Source organism: Lolium rigidum, chromosome 2 (assembly GCF_022539505.1).
Source record: "Lolium rigidum isolate FL_2022 chromosome 2, APGP_CSIRO_Lrig_0.1, whole genome shotgun sequence".
NCBI lineage: Eukaryota > Viridiplantae > Streptophyta > Magnoliopsida > Poales > Poaceae > Lolium > Lolium rigidum.
Genome location: NC_061509.1, coordinates 255577137 through 255595689, shown reverse-complemented (window position 1 = coordinate 255595689; position 18553 = coordinate 255577137). Strand labels below are relative to the sequence as shown.

Genomic DNA, 18553 nt, shown 5'->3' with positions numbered 1-18553 from the left:
TAGGAGCACGTGCTAGAGCTAGCTCTTGCATTAGAGCCTACTCCTCTTCTCTCCTCCTCTCTCTCCTCCAACTAAAAAATATATTATTTTAACTAAGAAATATATTATTTTAATTCTTATAACCAGCTGACTAGAATTTATTGTACTTGCACTAACTTAGTTCCCCGCTGACCGGAAGTTAGCAATCCGCTTACTTAAAAAACGTAAAATATCTGTTGAAGATGCGGTAATGAATTAAACAACATTTGTCAAGGTGTACATGTGGCACGAGCGTATTCGCAAAGTCACCGTACAATTTGGATAGTCTGTAACGTGTACGCAAACCACGTGTCCCGATCCTGTACGTACGTACTGAAGACCATTGCTGTCCACGCCGTCGTTTCGTCCAAGCCACGTCTCGACTATCTGGGGCAGACAACAGGAACAGTGACTAGCATCCAAGTAGATGCACCTTGCAAGAAAAGAAAATTAACACACTGTCCGACCAACTTGAAATGAAGCAAAAACATATCGCAATCGCTCGGGGAATCTCTAGTTTTTGTTCCTCTGTTGCTTGCAAACACGACGTACTGGTACCTTGGTTACGTACTTACGTCGACCCGTGCGTGCTAAAAACAAGCACGCAACTGCTCTGCCAGGACAGTCCAAGTCAAGTGGAGGCGACGCGAATAATTTTTTTGAAAAATAAATAAATAATTTTTTATGAATATATTGTCTTGATAATTACGAGAGAAGTCCAATTTACCTCCTAAACTTGTCTCAAAGTTCAGCTTACAACCCTCAACTTTACTTTGGTTCAACTTTCAACCCTGATTTCTAAAACGGTCCAGAATCACCCCTTGCATTGTATTAAGCTCGTTTTTCTTGTACCGTGATGTTGTATGTTGATGAGTTGGCACACTATATAGGAAGAAAACCTGCTAACTGGCGAGAAAAAACCGGTTCAAAACATGTCAAAAAAGGGTAGAAGGTCCAATTTCGAACGATTTATATAATTCAGGGTTGAAGATTGAACCAAAATAAAGTTGAGGGTTATAATCTAAACTCTGAGACGAGTTTAGGGGGGTAAATTGGACTTCTCTCGATAATTACTCGTGCAAATTATCAAGTGAAAATACGACCATATCTAGCCTACACGAGAAAGAGAAAGTTGAAATTTGTATTTCTTTTAAAAGTGCAGATTCAGTGATTATAGTATCATTTGCATATTTTATCATTTTTATGTAGGTCATATACAATCGTATTTTTCCATCGTACTTTTCCTTGAGAATTGATACGAGTGATTATCAAGATAATAGGTATATGCAAAAATTTGTTATAATTTTTTCTAAAACTTTTAAATGGCATATTTTTATATTTTGAATAAACGGGTGCGCCTATACCCATGTTTCACTAGCTATTTCCAAGGCAAGCTGCAGCTATTTTTTTCTTCCTAAAATAGAGGGTGGATCCACAACCTCTCCATCAAAAGGATCCATACAATTTTTTTTTATTAATTCATCCAACAAAGCTGACAATATCAAACATCAAAAATACCTGAATGCACGATCCAACGCCCACACATCCGACAATGATAGAAGATCAGACCAACATGGCCTTAATACCCCGAAAACACGACCCCCCTCCCCATCAAGTAGGAATCGATAACTTCGCATGTCCCAAAACACCCTTGTGGCGAGCTAGAAACGCTCATCTGATCTACCAGAGTCTTATCGACCACATCATGCATACGCCCAAGTAGCGGTCATCACCATCAAATCGCTGAGCAACCTTCAAGATAGAAATCTGCACAATCTTTGTCATTTCGGGCATCGATGCCACAATGACGCGAGATTGCGCCTCTGCCCTGCACCCGGTGAACATCATGCGACAACCATCGGAACCTCGTTACGCCACACTGCCGGGACTCGTCGTCATTGATGCGCTAGAAATAACACTGTTCCTCCAAGCATACCCCTCCATGCATCTCGTGCTCCAAAAACGGTACCCTCAAGAAGGAAAACGACATCGAAAGTGTCTCCATCGTCTGATCTAGGATTAACATGATTGCAGCAACGACGCCTTAGACAAGGTAACGAAAGTGACTCCATCGTATTTCTTTCTTACTTTGCGTAAAGTTACTAATTTTAGCTCTCATAGCATGAATCTTATTGGCAGGAAAATACATATTAAAGCACAAATAAATGCATGCCTCGTTAATAGTAATTGGTTTTGGGACCAATGAGTTATACCAAGATTTTGCTTCTCATGCCAAAGAGAAAGAAAAGGGTATTCCTCATCTTTACCATAGAATTTAGATGCTTCGACTATTTCAGTTATTTTAGAATCAACATCGAACTTATAGTCTTTATCTTTAATGTAGATTGGAGGTGCATATGATTTACTAGCAACAGGAAATAATTCTCCAAGTGAAGTACTCATACAAGCATCAAAGTTGTCTAAATAATCTAAATTAATATTCATAAAAGCTTTAGTGAAAGCAATATCTTCTTCAGAATGTGTTGATTTAGAACTAGTTGCAATGCCATTTTCATCATAAAATTCATCTTCGTCATATTCAGATTCTATATCATCATTGGAAAAAATACTTACATAAATTAGGTGTCCTTCGTTATCCGCGCCATCATCCAACAATTTATTTTCAGTATTAGTAGACATCCTAGATAATAGTGAACTTAATAGAGCATTAGCTTTATTTCCAGTAACAGGAGTAGTAGCAGCATTAGGTGAAAAATGTGGCCTAGTAGGTAAGTCGGTACCTCTTCGAGTAGTGGAAGACATCAAAACCTTCTTAGAAACATCCTTATCCTTTCCCATGATGATAAATAAATAAGTACATCAATTAAATGATAAAAAAAAAATTTACCAAAAAAGCTAGGTTCCCTGGCAACGGCGCCAGAAAATATCTTGATGCCCACAAGTATAGGAAATCACTGAAATATTCGATGGGAAGTATTTCCTAAATTTATAGTTAGACTCAAGGAAAACACAAAAAATACTAGCAAGACTTTAGCAATTGAGGCCTCACTCTCAACCACACCCGTATATCAATATTCTCAAAAAGTAAGTGGCGATTGCCAGCAGTTCAATCAAATCAGTAACACAAAACAGTAAACAATAGTAGTGGATTTGCAGTTTTCACCGAAAATAGTGAACTTGTAACTTTAATGGATAAAAGTGTAGACATAAGGGGATAGCGGGGTGTTGCATGAATAATATTGATCATATAATATAATACAAATAACATAGTGTTCAGCTCTAACTCTGTTGTATGTAGGTATGGGTTCCAAATATTGTTATGCATACTAAACAAGAAAATTTGCACAACATCTATTGTCCTACCTACTCATTTCACCGAGACCAACTTAGAAGTACATGCAAATTAAGGTCTACCTTTTTGAATAGCCTGAAGCAATGCATTATCACTCCATGAACATATAATATCCTCAAACTACCAGATATTCTCCCGTTTTTTCCTAACTGTCGCTTTAGGGTTCGCCGGTTCAACATAATAATAGGCAATACATTTATACATACCAAAATCAAATATATGATGGCCAATACAAGTTCAATACTGAAATCATGTCACTTGGGCCCTATCAACAAGCATTAAATATAACAAAGGTGTATCAACACCATACAAGAATACCTCGAGATAAACACATCAAATTTCGATACATATGTATGACTACATTATCAATCTCATTCAATCCCCATTCACCTCACATGCCTAAAGAAAACTACTCACTCATGGTGATGGAGAGTAAGTAATAACATAAATTCAATGACCTCATTTTTGAGGAAATTGCACATTCCACCATATTCTGCTCCATTGGTTGCGCAAACCACCACATGGACAGAAGTTTTGCAGTTTTCACCATGTCTACAGCTAATCCGTTGCAACCCAGTCTAATACTCGTTTCACCACCGTTGATAGCCGAACAGAAAATCGGGTCCCACATGAATAAGCTGGACTGTGTTTTAGTCAAGTGCATGCCAAAAAATGGCATGGTGTAGCCATAAAAAGAGTACAATTGTGGAGATAATAAACATGAGATTAACAGGTGCATGATATATCGAAGACAAATGGATCATAATAGTGCATGATATATATGTAAAGACCATATATCAATAGGTTCCAAACACCAAAATAGAGCTACAGCCAACAAGTTATAGCATCGGTATAAGCCATATGGCCATTACACGTTAACACATAATCAAGTTTGCAACATCATGACGATCATTTTTGCTGGGGATTTTCATCATAGTTTTGGCCAGAGTAAAGTAAGAATACAACCTTGTGCCTTGATACCCTCCCACTAAGCGTGAGCCATTTTCATTATGAGCTCTTCCAGCTCTTCCAGTGACAGTGGACTCATGAGGAGGTGGGTGTGGCACAAAATGTGCTGGAGCTGAACCAGTATTTTGGCGAGGGGCTGGAGGTGGTGCACCATCTTCTGGTAGCCTTCTCACAGTCTACAAAGCATGTCAAATTTAGCAAACATTTCAGAATTGTAAAAAATGCAAACATTTTAGAACCATAAGTAAACGTTGTAGAAGAAGTACCTTGTGTTGTGCCTTTCTTATCGCCAAGTGGGGTTTCAGGGGCTGGACACAGTTTGTGTACCTATGGCCATGGAGCTTACAATTTGAGCACTGTATAGTTGTCATTCTGTTTTGAACGGTTGACTTGGATGATTCATGCTGCCCTCTGCGCCTTTTCTTTTGTTTTCTGCCACGTTTGGTTTCATACTCAGGTGGATCTATGTCAGGCGAATCAGTTTTAGTCCATCCATGTTGTCCCGGTACTGGATAGATCATGTTCTTATATGCCTCTTTGTACATGGGCTTCTTAAAGAAGTCACTAACATAATCTTCTGGAAAACCTTTGGCTTTGTAGATGGCACTTACAGCATGTTTGCAAGGTATGCCAGTCAAGTCCCATTTGAAGCAACCACATGTTCTTTCAGCTAGGTTGACCTCATAAGTCCTTTCAATATGTGTAACTTGCCATAGATTTTTCTTGGAACATACAATATTTGTACACCATCTTGCATTTCTTTTCTCCCACTCTAATCTTTCTACAAATGTTGGAGTAATCTCCCATTGAACATGTTCTACCCCTTCCCTTTTTGCTGCAAATCTAGCCATTAGTTTGCTCCTAATTAAATCTATCATGGTTACTATGGGCTTATCCCTAACTTTGAGTATGTAGCTGTTAAACACCTCACTAAGGTTATTGACAATTAAATCGGTCTTGCATTGTGTGTCAAGTGCATGTCGTGCCCAATGTTTAGGAGGTATTTTACACATCCATTCCCATGCTTCTTTATCTTCCTTTTTCCATTTCTTCCATGGCTATATCAAAGTCATGTTTATCAAAAGCATATGCTAGTATGTGCCTAGTTTTTTTTAGGTCCCCTGCCTACTAGTTTTTTTTAGGTCCCCTGCCTTATGTCCCCTGCCTACTAGTTTTTTTTAGGTCCCCTGCCTTATGTCCAGCACTCTTGAAATTTGAAAGTATGTGCCTAAGGCAGTACCTATGGCTAGAATTAGGAAATACCAAATGAACTGCAGCTAAAAGACCCTTCTGCCTATCTGACATGATGGTGTAGTTGCCAAACTGACCTGCAGTACCACCCAATGCATACTTTAGCTGATTGAGAAACCATGACCATGATGCCTTGTCTTCTGTGCCAACAACCCCAAATGCTAGCGGGAACAAGTTATTATTGCCATCTCGAGCTGTCGCGGCAAGAACTTGGGCTCCATTACCCAACTTCAAGAAACATCCATCAACTCCTGAAAGTATAAAAGCATTGGAATATCACACGGGAAATTCAAGTGAAAAAGAATAAAGAGTGCACATTACAGTACAAAGGTTAGATTCTTACCAATGAATGGTCTGCAACCATTCTTAAACCCTTCAATTTGCGCATGTAAAGCAAAGAAAAGTCCATGAAACCTTGGATTCCTTGCAGGTTCGTTTACCTTCTGCAAAGGATGTATTGTTGCTAAATGGCATCGAGACCCATTATTCTTGTCCATTACAGTCTGCAAGTAATCCTTGATTCGTATTGTCTATCAGCATGTCCTTCTATAGCTTGAAGAGCTTTATTCTTCGCCCTATATGCCGTGTGCTTGGAAATTTCAATTCCATGTCCTTTCATCACGGCATCAATTAGAGCAGTTATATTTATGGCTGGATCACTCCTAACTAAATCTTCATATCTTTTTGCAATCCAAGTGCTATTGATCCTTGAGGTATCCGTTGTAGTGCCACAAGTGTGAGGTAACTTGATCTGCCTAATGCAATGTGTGTTTTCCCCTTGGATTTGAGATGAGTAAATCATGAAAGAACACTTGCCTTTTGAGGCACAACCAACAATCACCCTTTCCTGGTTGTTTTTCAAATATTTGAAGTTTCTGATGTATGCTATGTGATAATTCTCCAAAGCCTTCCTTAATTGTGTGACACTATGAAAGCACAAATCCAACTGAAATTGCTCATGTGCCTTGTGCTTCATCTCATCATAGTACACTCTTTTCTTTAGTGGCTTTGCTTTGCACTTTTGCTTCTTCGAGGCTATCTCTGACTCCGACATAGCCCCATCATCATCACTTGAATCAATGAGTTCTTTATTATCATCACTACAACAATCACTAAGCACAAATGCATCCTCAATTGTGCCTTCAGCTGCCCTCAACTTCAGCTCCCGCGCTTTAATTGCATTTTCCTTCGCAAGTTTGCTTCTTTTTGCCCTCACCATACCTGCCTTGTCGTCTAAATGCGCCTCATCCATGTCCTCATCATCCGGTACAGGGAACAATTCTTGTACACATGTATCCTCTTCTTGCTGCCAATCGATTTCCTCCTCAAACTCAGACCCTGATTCATCACTACAATAAGACTCATGGACAATGTCTTCTCCAACATCAATGTGCCAATCCTGATGAATTGCTCTTGGTGCTTCAACAAACCAATCTGATGGCCACTCTGTGCTCAATTGTGTACTGATGTTGCTCTCCTTCCTGCCCAAATCAAATATAGTTTTTGGTCTTATTAGCACCCCAAAAATATGTATTCCCTGAATCGAAATTGCAACCAACACATGGGACCAGGTGTTAAGCACATTCCAAAATCAAACGTAGAATGAGAAAAATATGAATACTAATGCCCGAAATTTAAGGTTCCTAACCAATTACACGTCAATCTGTGGCAAAAATTAGGCGCAACAAACCTAGGTTTCATCGTCTGTATGGTGGCCTAACCCTAATCAATCATGCCCAAGGTAGGGGAAGGAGGAAGGGAATGGAAGGGGTTCGGACTTACCAGGCGGAGGAGCATCCTTGGATGTTCATCACCGGCGAGAAGCCTGCCGCTGATTGACCCGCCGCCACCACATCCTCTACTTGGCGCCGGTCACCCTCCTCTGTCCTTTTTTCGGTTTGGTCCAGGGGAGGAGGAGGATCCAAGTGGGTGGAGAACCATGGGCCTGGGCCCGGCTGCATCGTCGGCGACGAGTTCGCCGGCCACCGGCCGCCATCGCTGGGCTTCACGGGAGAAAAGGGGTCGCATATGAGAGATTAGGAGAGAGTAGGAGATGACGGCCAGACTTGGTGAATTGGTTAGAAATAACACGTTCTAGCTTTATCCATGTGGGACCTGGTAGTCAGATTGTCTATCAGTGTTAGTCAATTGAGATTTAGATTGGGTTGCAATGGATTAGTTGTAGACATGGTGGAGACTGCAAAATTTCTGTCCATGTGGTGGTTTGCGCAACGAACGGAGCTGAACCTGGTGGAATGTGCAATTTCCTCCCTCATTTTTTTGCCGGGAAATTAATGGCTTTATTCAAACAGTACCAGCGCAATCAGCCTGGATACGGGTAACCACGAAGCTAGGCAGAGAGTTCATCCAGCAGCTCATAACCTCCGGGGTGCAAGCATGCTTAGCACAAAGGTGGGCTCGAGTGTTAGCTAACCTCATTACATGAATAGTATGAAAAGATAAAAGAGAAGAAATCTAGCCCTTCAATATCTTATATGATAGGCGCTATGACAGCGTGAGAACCCGTACGCAATAGGTAGAGGTCGATGACCTCCTTGTAGTCCATCTACATCAACACTCGCGTAAAACCTCAAAGTTCTGCGAAGATCACCCCATTCCTGAGCGCCAAAGCCTCGGAGATCAAGGGATTAATAACACCCGGGTAGGGTTTATTCATCTGACAAGAACTAAAATACCACATAATATACAGTTTATACATTTCCTATAAAAAAAAGGTTGCGTATCGGCCGGGAGACTGGATGGAGCACGAGCGAGCAGCGATGAGCCCACGTTGGCAAGATCCCACTAGATGAACTCCTCCAGATTCCATCGCCGTGTCCAATCCCATCCGAAGAAGCGAATCCAAGATCCACACGACCGCGCACCCCACCCACCATTCATCTTCACGCGCGGGCCCGACTCCTTTTAAATCGCTTCCCGATTGGTTTCTTTTACACCAACCTTCTCTATCATCTGCTGCAGAGGCATTGACCAATCTGCTTCTACTGAGCTCCCCGCCATGGCGATGTCCATCGGGCCGCTACTCGCCGCCGTCCTCATCGTGCTCGTCGTCGCGGCCAGGGCGGCAGCGGAAGAAGCCAACGGCGCGCAGTCCACGTACATCGTGCACCTCGCTCCTGACCACCCGGCCCTGGCCCTATCCGCCGCGCGCAGCGGCAGCCACGGCGCGCTGCTCGGCCGCGTCCTCCAGCTCCCACGCCACCTGCAGGCACCGCGCCCTCGGCTGATATACTCGTACGCGCACGCCGCCACCGGCATCGCGGCGCGGCTAACCGCGGCGCAGGCGGCGCACGTCGCTACCCAGCCGGGCGTGCTCTCCGTCCACCCCGACGAGGCGCGCCAGCTCCACACGACCCACACCTCGACGTTCCTCAGCCTGAGCCAGGCGGCCGGGCTCCTCCCCGCCGCGGCCGGCGCGTCCGGCACCGCGTCGGACGTCGTCGTCGGCGTGCTCGACACCGGGATCTACCCCATCGGCCGCAGCTCCTTCGCGCCGGCCATCGCGCTCGGCCCGACCCCATCCACCTTCTCCGGCGGCTGCGTCTCCGCGGGCGCCTTCAACGCGTCGGCCTACTGCAACACCAAGCTCGTCGGCGCCAAGTTCTTCTACAAGGGGTACGAGGCGGGCCTCGGCCACCCCATCGACGAGACCAAGGAGTCCAAGTCGCCGCTCGACACCGAGGGCCACGGCACCCACACCGCCTCCACCGCCGCGGGCTCGGCGGTGCCCAACGCCGGGCTATTCGACTACGCGCGCGGCCAGGCGGTGGGCATGGCCCCCGGCGCGCGCATCGCGGCCTACAAGATCTGCTGGAGCTCCGGCTGCTACGACTCTGACATCCTCGCGGCTTTCGACGAGGCCGTCGCCGACGGCGTCAACGTCATCTCCCTCTCCGTCGGCTCCAGCGGCTTGGCCCCCAGCTTCTTCCGCGACTCCATCGCCATCGGCGCCTTCGGGGCGGTCAAGAAGGGCATCGTCGTTTCCGCCTCCGCGGGGAACTCCGGCCCCGGGGAGTACACCGCGACCAACATCGCCCCGTGGATACTCACCGTCGGCGCGTCCACCGTTGACCGGGAGTTCCCCGCCGACGTGGTGCTCGGCGACGGTAGCGTGTACGGCGGCGTGTCGCTCTACTCCGGGGAGCCCCTGGGGTCGACGCAGCTGCCGGTCGTGTACGCCGCGGACTGCGGATCCCGGCTCTGCTACCTGGACGCGCTTGACAAGGAGAAGGTGGCCGGAAAGATCGTGCTTTGCGAGCGTGGAGGCAACGCCCGCGTGGAGAAGGGCGCGGCGGTGAAGCAGGCCGGCGGCGCCGGCATGATCCTCGCCAACACGGAGGAGAGCGGCGAGGAGCTGCTCGCCGACTCCCACCTCGTCCCGGCGACAATGGTGGGGCAGACCTACGGCGAGAAGATCACGCACTACGTCAAGACCGACCCGTCCCCGACGGCCACCATCGTGTTCCGCGGCACGGTCATCGGGAAGACGCCGTCGGCGCCGCAGATCGCGTCGTTCTCGAGCCGAGGGCCCAACTACCGCGCGCCGGAGATCCTCAAGCCCGACGTCACCGCGCCCGGCGTGAACATCCTCGCGGCCTGGACCGGCGAGGCCTCCCCCACCGACATCGACATCGACCCGCGGCGGGTGGAGTTCAACATCATCTCCGGGACGTCCATGTCGTGCCCGCACGTGAGCGGCCTCGCCGCGCTGCTCCGGCAGGCGCACCCGGACTGGAGCCCCGCGGCGGTCAAGTCGGCGCTCATGACCACGGCGTACAACGAGGACAACTCCGGCGAGACCATCAAGGACCTGGCCACGGGCGCCGCGTCCACGCCGTTCGTCCGCGGCGCCGGCCACGTCGACCCCAACCGCGCGCTGAACCCAGGCCTCGTGTACGACGCGGACACCGCGGACTACATCGGCTTCCTCTGCGCGCTCGGCTACTCGCCTTCCCTCATCGCCGTGTTCACCAGGGACGGCTCCGACGCCGACTGCTCGGCGAAGCCCGCCCGCTCCGGCGACCTCAACTACCCGAACTTCGCGACCGTTTTCTCCTCCTACAAGGAGTCCGTCACCTACCACCGGGTGGTGCGCAACGTCGGCAGCAACGCCAGCGCGGTGTACGAGGCCAAGATCGAGAGCCCCGCCGGCGTGGACGTCTCGGTGACGCCGAGCAAGCTGGTGTTCGACGAGGAGCACGGGAGCCTGGCGTACGAGATCACGCTGGCCGTGGCCGGCAACCCGGTGATCGTCGACGCCAAGTACTCGTTCGGGTCCCTGACGTGGAGCGACGGCGCGCACGAGGTGAGGAGCGCCATCGCCGTCACGTGGCCGAGCGGCGGAGCGTCGTCCATGTAAAGAGATGTACACTATCACGCGATTGCTCTCGTTTTACTCTGCACGCGCCTGTGAATTTTACTCCATTTTACTCTGGAATAAATTATCTTTGATATATACGAGTATTTCGTCCTCCATATTGGTTCGGCTGTCACTGCCACGGCAGTGCCACCCACCGTGGTTTATTGCACTCTCGGTCCTCTGCGAGATAATGCACATGAAGCAATCGGCATGGACCTTGCATTCTCTTTATTTATCATAATACAGTAAAGTAGCATAACTACTATATTATTTGGGAACAAACATCTTTTTTGTAAGAATTTTGGGACCATTTCAAGGGGTCATGGCTGGGTGACACGTGTTGCATTGTGTGGTTGATTTCTCCTGTTTTACTCTTGTGTGCCCTTTTGGGTGTGTATAGAAATTAGGTGTAAGTGACTACTGGTGTGTTGTTCTGACTCTCCTTTCAAACTGGGTGTGTGTAGCAATTTCGTCTGTGTCCTCGGTAATTCCTCCCACCGCTCAGCTGCTAAGCCTATTCTCCTTGTCTCTTTTCCTCTCCCTAAATTGTACGGGACATGGAAGAGCGATGGGAGGAGACGCATTGCGTGTTGCTTCGTCATGCCACCGCCGACGAGCGCGTCGCGGGAGTCTCCGCCAGGATGTGTCCGACAAGCGCGAGGAGGCGCGTAGCATCGCGGGAGGATCCGCAAGGCTGCCGACGACGAGGGGCGAGGACCATCGCGGGAGGCTCGCTAGGACGCCTCCGGCGAGCACGAGGAGGCGCGTCTCGGGGAGAGCGGCGCTAGGCCGGCTCGTCGAATCCGCCGGGTACATCTTCCCCTCCCGGAGGCCACGCGTCCTCCTCGCTCTCCGGCCGTCGTGCGCGTCTACCGAGCCAACAATCGGACCCTCTTCCTCTTCCCGGGCTCCCCCAAGGAGGATCACCGCGAGGAGGATGATTTGGGTGCCCTCTTCGGCTCTTCCCCTCCCGGGGCGGTTCACGGGGCGGAGGATGTCAACGCTCCTCTCCCTCTAGAGCGGCGCGGCCATGGGAGAAGCCGGCTCGGCTGGTGCTCAAGGTGAGTCTTCTACCACCACCGGTCTGACTTCCTTTGCCGTGGACGGTTCGTCGCCTACGCGGCCGTTCCTTCCCATTTTGCCGTCCACCACCTCCTTGTATTTCTGGCCACGGTGTCGTGTGTTTCCAAGCCACGACGCCCTTGTGGCTGCTGATCTTTATTTGTATGTCACCTCGATACGATCGAGTAATGTGCAGCGATGCTTACTGCTCTTGGTTTCTCACGGGGGTCGCGAGTTGCTCTCTCTTGTGCGGATGAAAGCTAGCTGCTTGCTCATCTGTCTTTCTGCTACCTATACCGGAAGATATATTATACCACTTCATGGGATTCTGTGTACTCTCTAGACAAGGTAAATGAGAATTTGCTATCGCAGTTCCGTTTCCTGAATATAATGATCCGAGTGTAGGCCAATAAGAGGTATTGAAGGTTGTATTCTTTTTCTGAAAACCACAACTATGTGTCGTTTAGTTTCAGCTTCTATGCTTCTAATGTGTGGTGATCTGTACACATGTTTCCCTGATTTTAACAGTGTCATGATTCCGTTTTATCCCCTCCTCATACAAACATGAATTAACAGTTTCACACCATACTTTGTAAACTAAGATGTGCCTATGTTATAGTTTGTAAATAATATGTGATATCCAGTTGGTTGTTCGTGCAGAAACCTCAAAGGAATTCTTCCTAGATGAGTACTGATAGTCATGGATGCAGTGCGAGTAATGCCTGCCGCTTTGATGACAAAAGAGTTCTCAGGCTTTGATGCTATTTATGCTTGGTGTTGTTGGTACCTACCCACCAAATGAGTATCGTCAATGTGATCCCAACAAATGAATGCGTGATGCATAATCACAAGATAAAACTGATGGTTCATTCCTGCCACATTTGTATACTAATTGTTATATATGTGGGTACTGAATCCTCTCTCTTATCTTTATATTATCCATAGATGACGTGCACAGTTATGGTATGGAACTCTTTGCTTAAAGATTATCAGCATGCTTTCCTCGATGCAATTGAGACGAATGTTAGAAAAGCTTGGATTGTTATTTTTTCCAGTTTATAAGACAAGCAGAAACATAAGATAAAAATGTGTATTCCAAATGTCAATACTAAAAATCATTGCATCTTCCTCTGTTGCACTGTTAAAGTTTGGCCATGGCTAGACTATGTTCTAACGAAGCACTTCTCTGAATATTACTGTGCAAGTGGTACAAACTACCGATGGAGCTATAATACTACAATTGGCCTTCGACCACTTCCATGAAATGCCTAACCAAGTGATGTCACACAATTTGGCGCACAATAATGGCCTTCATTCTTTCACCAGGTATGTCGACTCAGCCTTGCATCATCCCCAGGCATGTTTTTGTATTAGTTTACCTTAGTTTGCGTGCATGCAAATTGTATTATGGTACGCTGATTCCGTGCAAAGCAAACTTAATCCTTACTGATATTGTGATATTCAAATATTACTGGATACCATACCATGTCTTGACCGTAGGTGCATGCATGATGTTTCAAGCTTGCACAAACCAATAAGGAAAGATAATATCCATACTTCTAATTACTCCATCAGTTAGTGGACTATATGTAGAGATGATTTATTCCTTTGCATATTAGCAATGCTGCTTCTTCTGGTGGTATCCTATTATTTTCCTCTTAATTACGATATCTTATATCGGATCTTTCCAACATGAACCAGTGAGAAGTATTAGCATATGATGATTTGTTTTATGACTTCCTTCTCATCAACCATTTCATGGCTGAGATTTCAAATTGTTCAATGTTGAACTATCATCGCTATTGTGGTTCAAAGCAGCGGTTTTACTAGATATGCTGCACCATTATGATTTGACCGAGTCATAGAAGAGCTCCAACCCTCTAATTATTGATCTTGAAATAAACTATTTTTTATAATGTTGAAGTGTTCTAATCTTGGAAAAGCTCTAAGCTCTCTGGCATTGAGGGCTTCTGTCTGATCGAGGTGTCGCTATTGTTGGCCGTACCTGCAAGTGATTTAGCGCTTAGCTGCCGGTGGATTTGGTAGTTGGTGGTTGCTTCATTCCTGGTTGATCTGGGCCTACCTGGTGGTATGTGCGATGGTCCCATATGGAAGGTACCGATGTCACCCACGCGTAAGCCCTAGGCGGATAGTCTCCTCTCCTGAATTTAATGCGAAGAACCAAAAGCCAAAGCGTGGTAGGCTGTGAACTGGAGGATTGCTGACCAAAAACACAAAGAAGAAGAAGAAATGCAGATCAAGCAGGTCATTCGTCTCGATGATGCCCACTTCCTCAACGTGGATGAGGCTGGACCTTCAGCTACAGCGGATGTAGCCCCTCTGTATCTTGCCCCCCCCCTCCAAAGACAACGAGATGGTCTTCTTCTCCACAATGAGGATGACGCGGTCTGGTGTTAACCGCTCCAGGGGCGAAAATTATCTACCTTTACGAAATGCTCCAGTTCACACTAATTGGTTCTATGTCATAGTACAATAAGTAATTCCTTTTCTATATCTTTTGTTGTATGTATGATCTGTGACCGATGTACTAAAGACTACCTCATCTTACTTGTCTTTCTGTTGCCCCTAATCCCACTTCAGCTAATAATAGGTGATGGTCTATATACGTTCAGCTTTTTGCTTTGTTTTCTGATGCATCACATTTACTTTTGAAATTCAGAAGAGAGAATTTCAAACTGGTTCATACAATAGCAGACATATAAAATAAACTTATCTTTTAGTAGTGCAGTAGCTTATTTTTTTACAAGGGGTCGCGTACTATCATATACTTTGCAGTGTATGGCCTTTCAAAAAATACCGGTTTCTTGCATGAGAGAGAAGAAACGAAAATAACAGCATTATCTAGGATATTCTGCTTCTTTCGTCGTAGAATGATGTTGGGTTTCATGCCATTACATCTGATATTTCGGTTGTTTCCATGAGTAACGATATCTACTTGGATTATAATACGGAGTATATATTGTCTCTTGGAGATTGAATTTTTCTTACGTAATCCATTTTAATTTGCAGATTCTCCTATCATGCGATCTGTATTGAGTTGATTTAAACTAGAACTGAGATACAAGTTATCTTTGAAAAAATGGCTATTCATTGCTCAAGGTTTCCTGAATAGTTCAACAGATTTGAGTCATTACAATAAATTGTTTTAACACCTACCATTGTTGATGTAAGTTTCAATTGGACCATATCAGCTTATTATAGACATGCTTGCACTTGGAATGCAAGTTGGAACTAATTATCTTCTGAAGGACAACTGCAGTTACTCAATGAGATGTTAACTAGAATCTCCAAGCAACATATTAGCTTTCAGTTGTTGCTCTCCTAGCTGGAATCACTATAGATGCTCACTGGAATCTGCAATTTATGTGGACACATTAGAAAACTCAAATGTCCTAGCAAGGAAGCCATCTCCTGAAGGTTTTATAAACGTTAACACTTAACACCAATACTTCCTTCATTTCTGAAAGTCCTCCATAGTGTTGTAACGGGCTGAAGAAGCAGAAGTTGAGGTTGTGTGCGCATCTCAGCGCGAACTTTGGCTGCAGAGCATTGTGATGGGATCTGATTGCCAGACTGATCAATTTTCAGGTCGCATAACCTCTCTGCCTCATTTCTGATTGTTGCTGTTGATTTTTTATATAGACTTATGAAAAAATTGAATTGGGGAGCTTGGCCCCGGCCTAGGTAGATTTTTGAATAATTAAAAAGTTTCATGTCGTGTGCACTTCCATTGAGAAAGAGTAGAAGACATACTAAAGTTTTTTCATAGCATAGTCTTCATTATTTTGGTATGGCTATGTGGTAGATAAGATATGTTTTCTCACAACATATTATGTCCACTTTGACAATCGAAGGCTCCTTTTCTTGAGGAACAAAAAAAAGAATCAACCTTATTGAATTGTGGTGGGCTTTATATAACTAACTGGATTTTTTGGTTGCCATTTTGAACAAAAACTTGATAATGATACAAGAGATATCATGAGGTTGAGCCCCATGTCATCCAATTGCGTGATAATGCGATGATCCAAGTAATCTAAGTACAATTGTATGGTTTAGTAGTTTGTACATTGGGACTTGTGATTTTGCATTTTTCAACTTATACTGCTCAGGTTTGCCAAGATTTTCTTGATAGAACCTAGCATCAAAGCATATCAAGCTCTTTCCTTGACGAATCTAAATATCGGAATCTTGAACAAAATGAACAATCCAATTTAGGATTAGAAAAAAAATATTATTGTTGCCAGCTTAGTTTATTGCATGATCTTGACAATTTGCTTATGGTGCTCTACTTTGAAATTACTTTCTTTCTGTCATCCAATATACTTTGTTCGTCATTTGTAGCTGAATTGTTGTAGGCCTAGCTTAGATGAAGCAAAGGATTGCAGCCCTCCGGATTTTGTTGGCTTATATTTATCAACTGAACAACTTGCTGCTCCTCAATAGCAATCTCTCAGTGAGTTCACCATAAATAAATTCCGTTCAACCAATAATATATCAGCTTATAGATTTTGGTATGTGGCTTTGTTTCTACCGTATTAGCCTCGACAGCTGCAGCTCATCGTGTTAGCCGTCAGTGAGCTTGTGCTTTTCCTAAGTATTTGATCTATGGCATGGCCTGCTTGAGAATAGTGATGCTGGCACCTGCGACTACACTTGCTCGCCCTAGCTAACAAGTTACCAATTTCCTCTCCCCTTTTGTTGGGTTTATCCTAGGAACGGAGGGCAAGATATGAATAAAGTCAACTCTATTTTTTGTATGGTGGTTTTTGCTGCATTTTGTACAAATATTTTAACAAATTGCAAACAGGTGGTATTGTGAATAGTGGAAGAACTGAGATTCCCTATTGCAGTTATTCAAGATGGCACCAAGATGCTGAAGGTTGACACTCGACACCTGAGAGACAATTAGTTTCCACAGACTGTTTGACAAAGTTTTACTTATTATATTATAAAAACATTTTTGTCCAATTGTTTATAAAATATTTACCACAACTAAAAAATACTACCAATCAGCCATTATATGGCGCGGCGTGCCGCCGCGCCTTTCATTGCTAGTATATATAACAATTCGATGATGGGCATGTATGACCTTTTTCCTTATTGTATATATTTGCATATATTTGCACACAAATTTCGGGAAAAAAAATCCCGTGTAAAAAGGTCAACGCTCGAGACACAAGAATTGTAATCCGGCAATCCAGACTTATTCCTCCCATCTCACCACTGAGGCAGACAAACATGGGGAACTCTTTGGCACTTAACAGAGCTGATTGGTTCCCCTCAAAGCCGTATGCAAACTTTAAATTGGGACGCATTGAATATCTAGAGACATGATCTCACCTCGTTGGAGCAGAGTTTCTTGGAGGAGGAGCTCAAAAATAAAGTTTTTGGGTTGCCGGTTCGGAAAGCACCTGGTTCAGATGGCTTCACATTCTCTTTTTACATAAAATGTTGGTCAATAATTAAGGATGATATGTTATTGGCTATCGATCAATTACACAGCTTGAGGGGCAAGAGATGGAGTTTGCTGAATTCACACATATTTCTTTGTTGCTCAAAGTGGAGGAGGCTTGCAAATTTAGGATTACAAATCTGATGCACTCCGTGGCTAAAATTGTTTGCAAGATGATGGCGAATAGATTGGCACATGGTTTGCAGACCATGATCCCTCACATACATTGTGCTTTCATCAAAACTCGCAGCATACACGATAATTTTGCTATATGTCAAAAACACCTTGGTTATTCCTTAAGTTGGACATTGAAGTGGGGTTTGATTCAATTTCCTGGTAATACATGCTTGAACTTATGGAGAAGTTGGGCTTAAGGCCTAGATGGAGGGACCTTTTATGACTGATACGGAGAACTTCTTCCTCTCGGATTTTGGCCAATGCTAAGGTTGGGGCTATGATTAGGCACAAGAGAGGCCTACGCCATGGGGACCCCCTCTCTCCAATGATCTTAACTGCGGCAACCGCGTTGTTGCACTGGATGTTGCAGCAAGCTGGTGAGCATGAGGTTTTGTCTCCGGTGGAATTGCCCTCTTCTCGGTTGAGAACTAGTTTGTATGCGGATGATGTCGCCCTCTTTGTGAACCCGATCGAGGCTGATATACACACCGTGGCTAAGTTTTTCAAGCTATTTGGGTAGGCATCTGGACTCAAGGCAAACCTGCAAAAATATGCAATCTATCCTATTCGATACGAACTGGTAGAGATCCAACCTCCCCAAGCCGCCTATACCAGTGCCTGCCCAAAAGTTCCCATGCCAGTATTTGGGGCTCCCTCTTCGTCATCGAAAGCTAACTAAGGTAGAATTGCAACCTTTGATTGATAAGGTAGTGGCCAGGCTACTAAAATGGCGTGGCAAGCTTCTTAATGATGTTGTTTGTCTCGTGCTTCTGAATTCTGTCCTCTCAGCGATTCCCATTTATATGCTCACGATCTTCCAGCTTAGAAAATGGGCAATCAAAAGGATTGACAAGATCCACATGGACTTCATGTTGAAATCCAAAAATGATGATGCAAAAGGGGTTTTATG

The 18553-nt window shown here is 45.2% G+C and overlaps 1 protein-coding gene across 1 annotated transcript; it reads left to right on the top strand.

The window, feature by feature from the left end:
- The first annotated feature begins 8458 nt into the window (after positions 1 to 8458).
- Positions 8459 to 11029, top strand: LOC124693294 (subtilisin-like protease SBT1.4). Its single transcript, XM_047226771.1, has one exon. The coding sequence runs from the start codon at positions 8571 to 8573 to the stop codon at positions 10929 to 10931; it is 2361 nt and encodes a 786-aa protein (XP_047082727.1). The 5' UTR covers positions 8459 to 8570; the 3' UTR covers positions 10932 to 11029.
- The last annotated feature ends 7524 nt before the right edge of the window (positions 11030 to 18553 follow it).

Bases quoted from the DNA above. Each gene is read 5' to 3' on its own strand.
- LOC124693294 (XM_047226771.1), top strand. From the start codon at position 8,571: ATGGCGATGTCCATCGGGCCGCTACTCGCCGCCGTCCTCATCGTGCTC.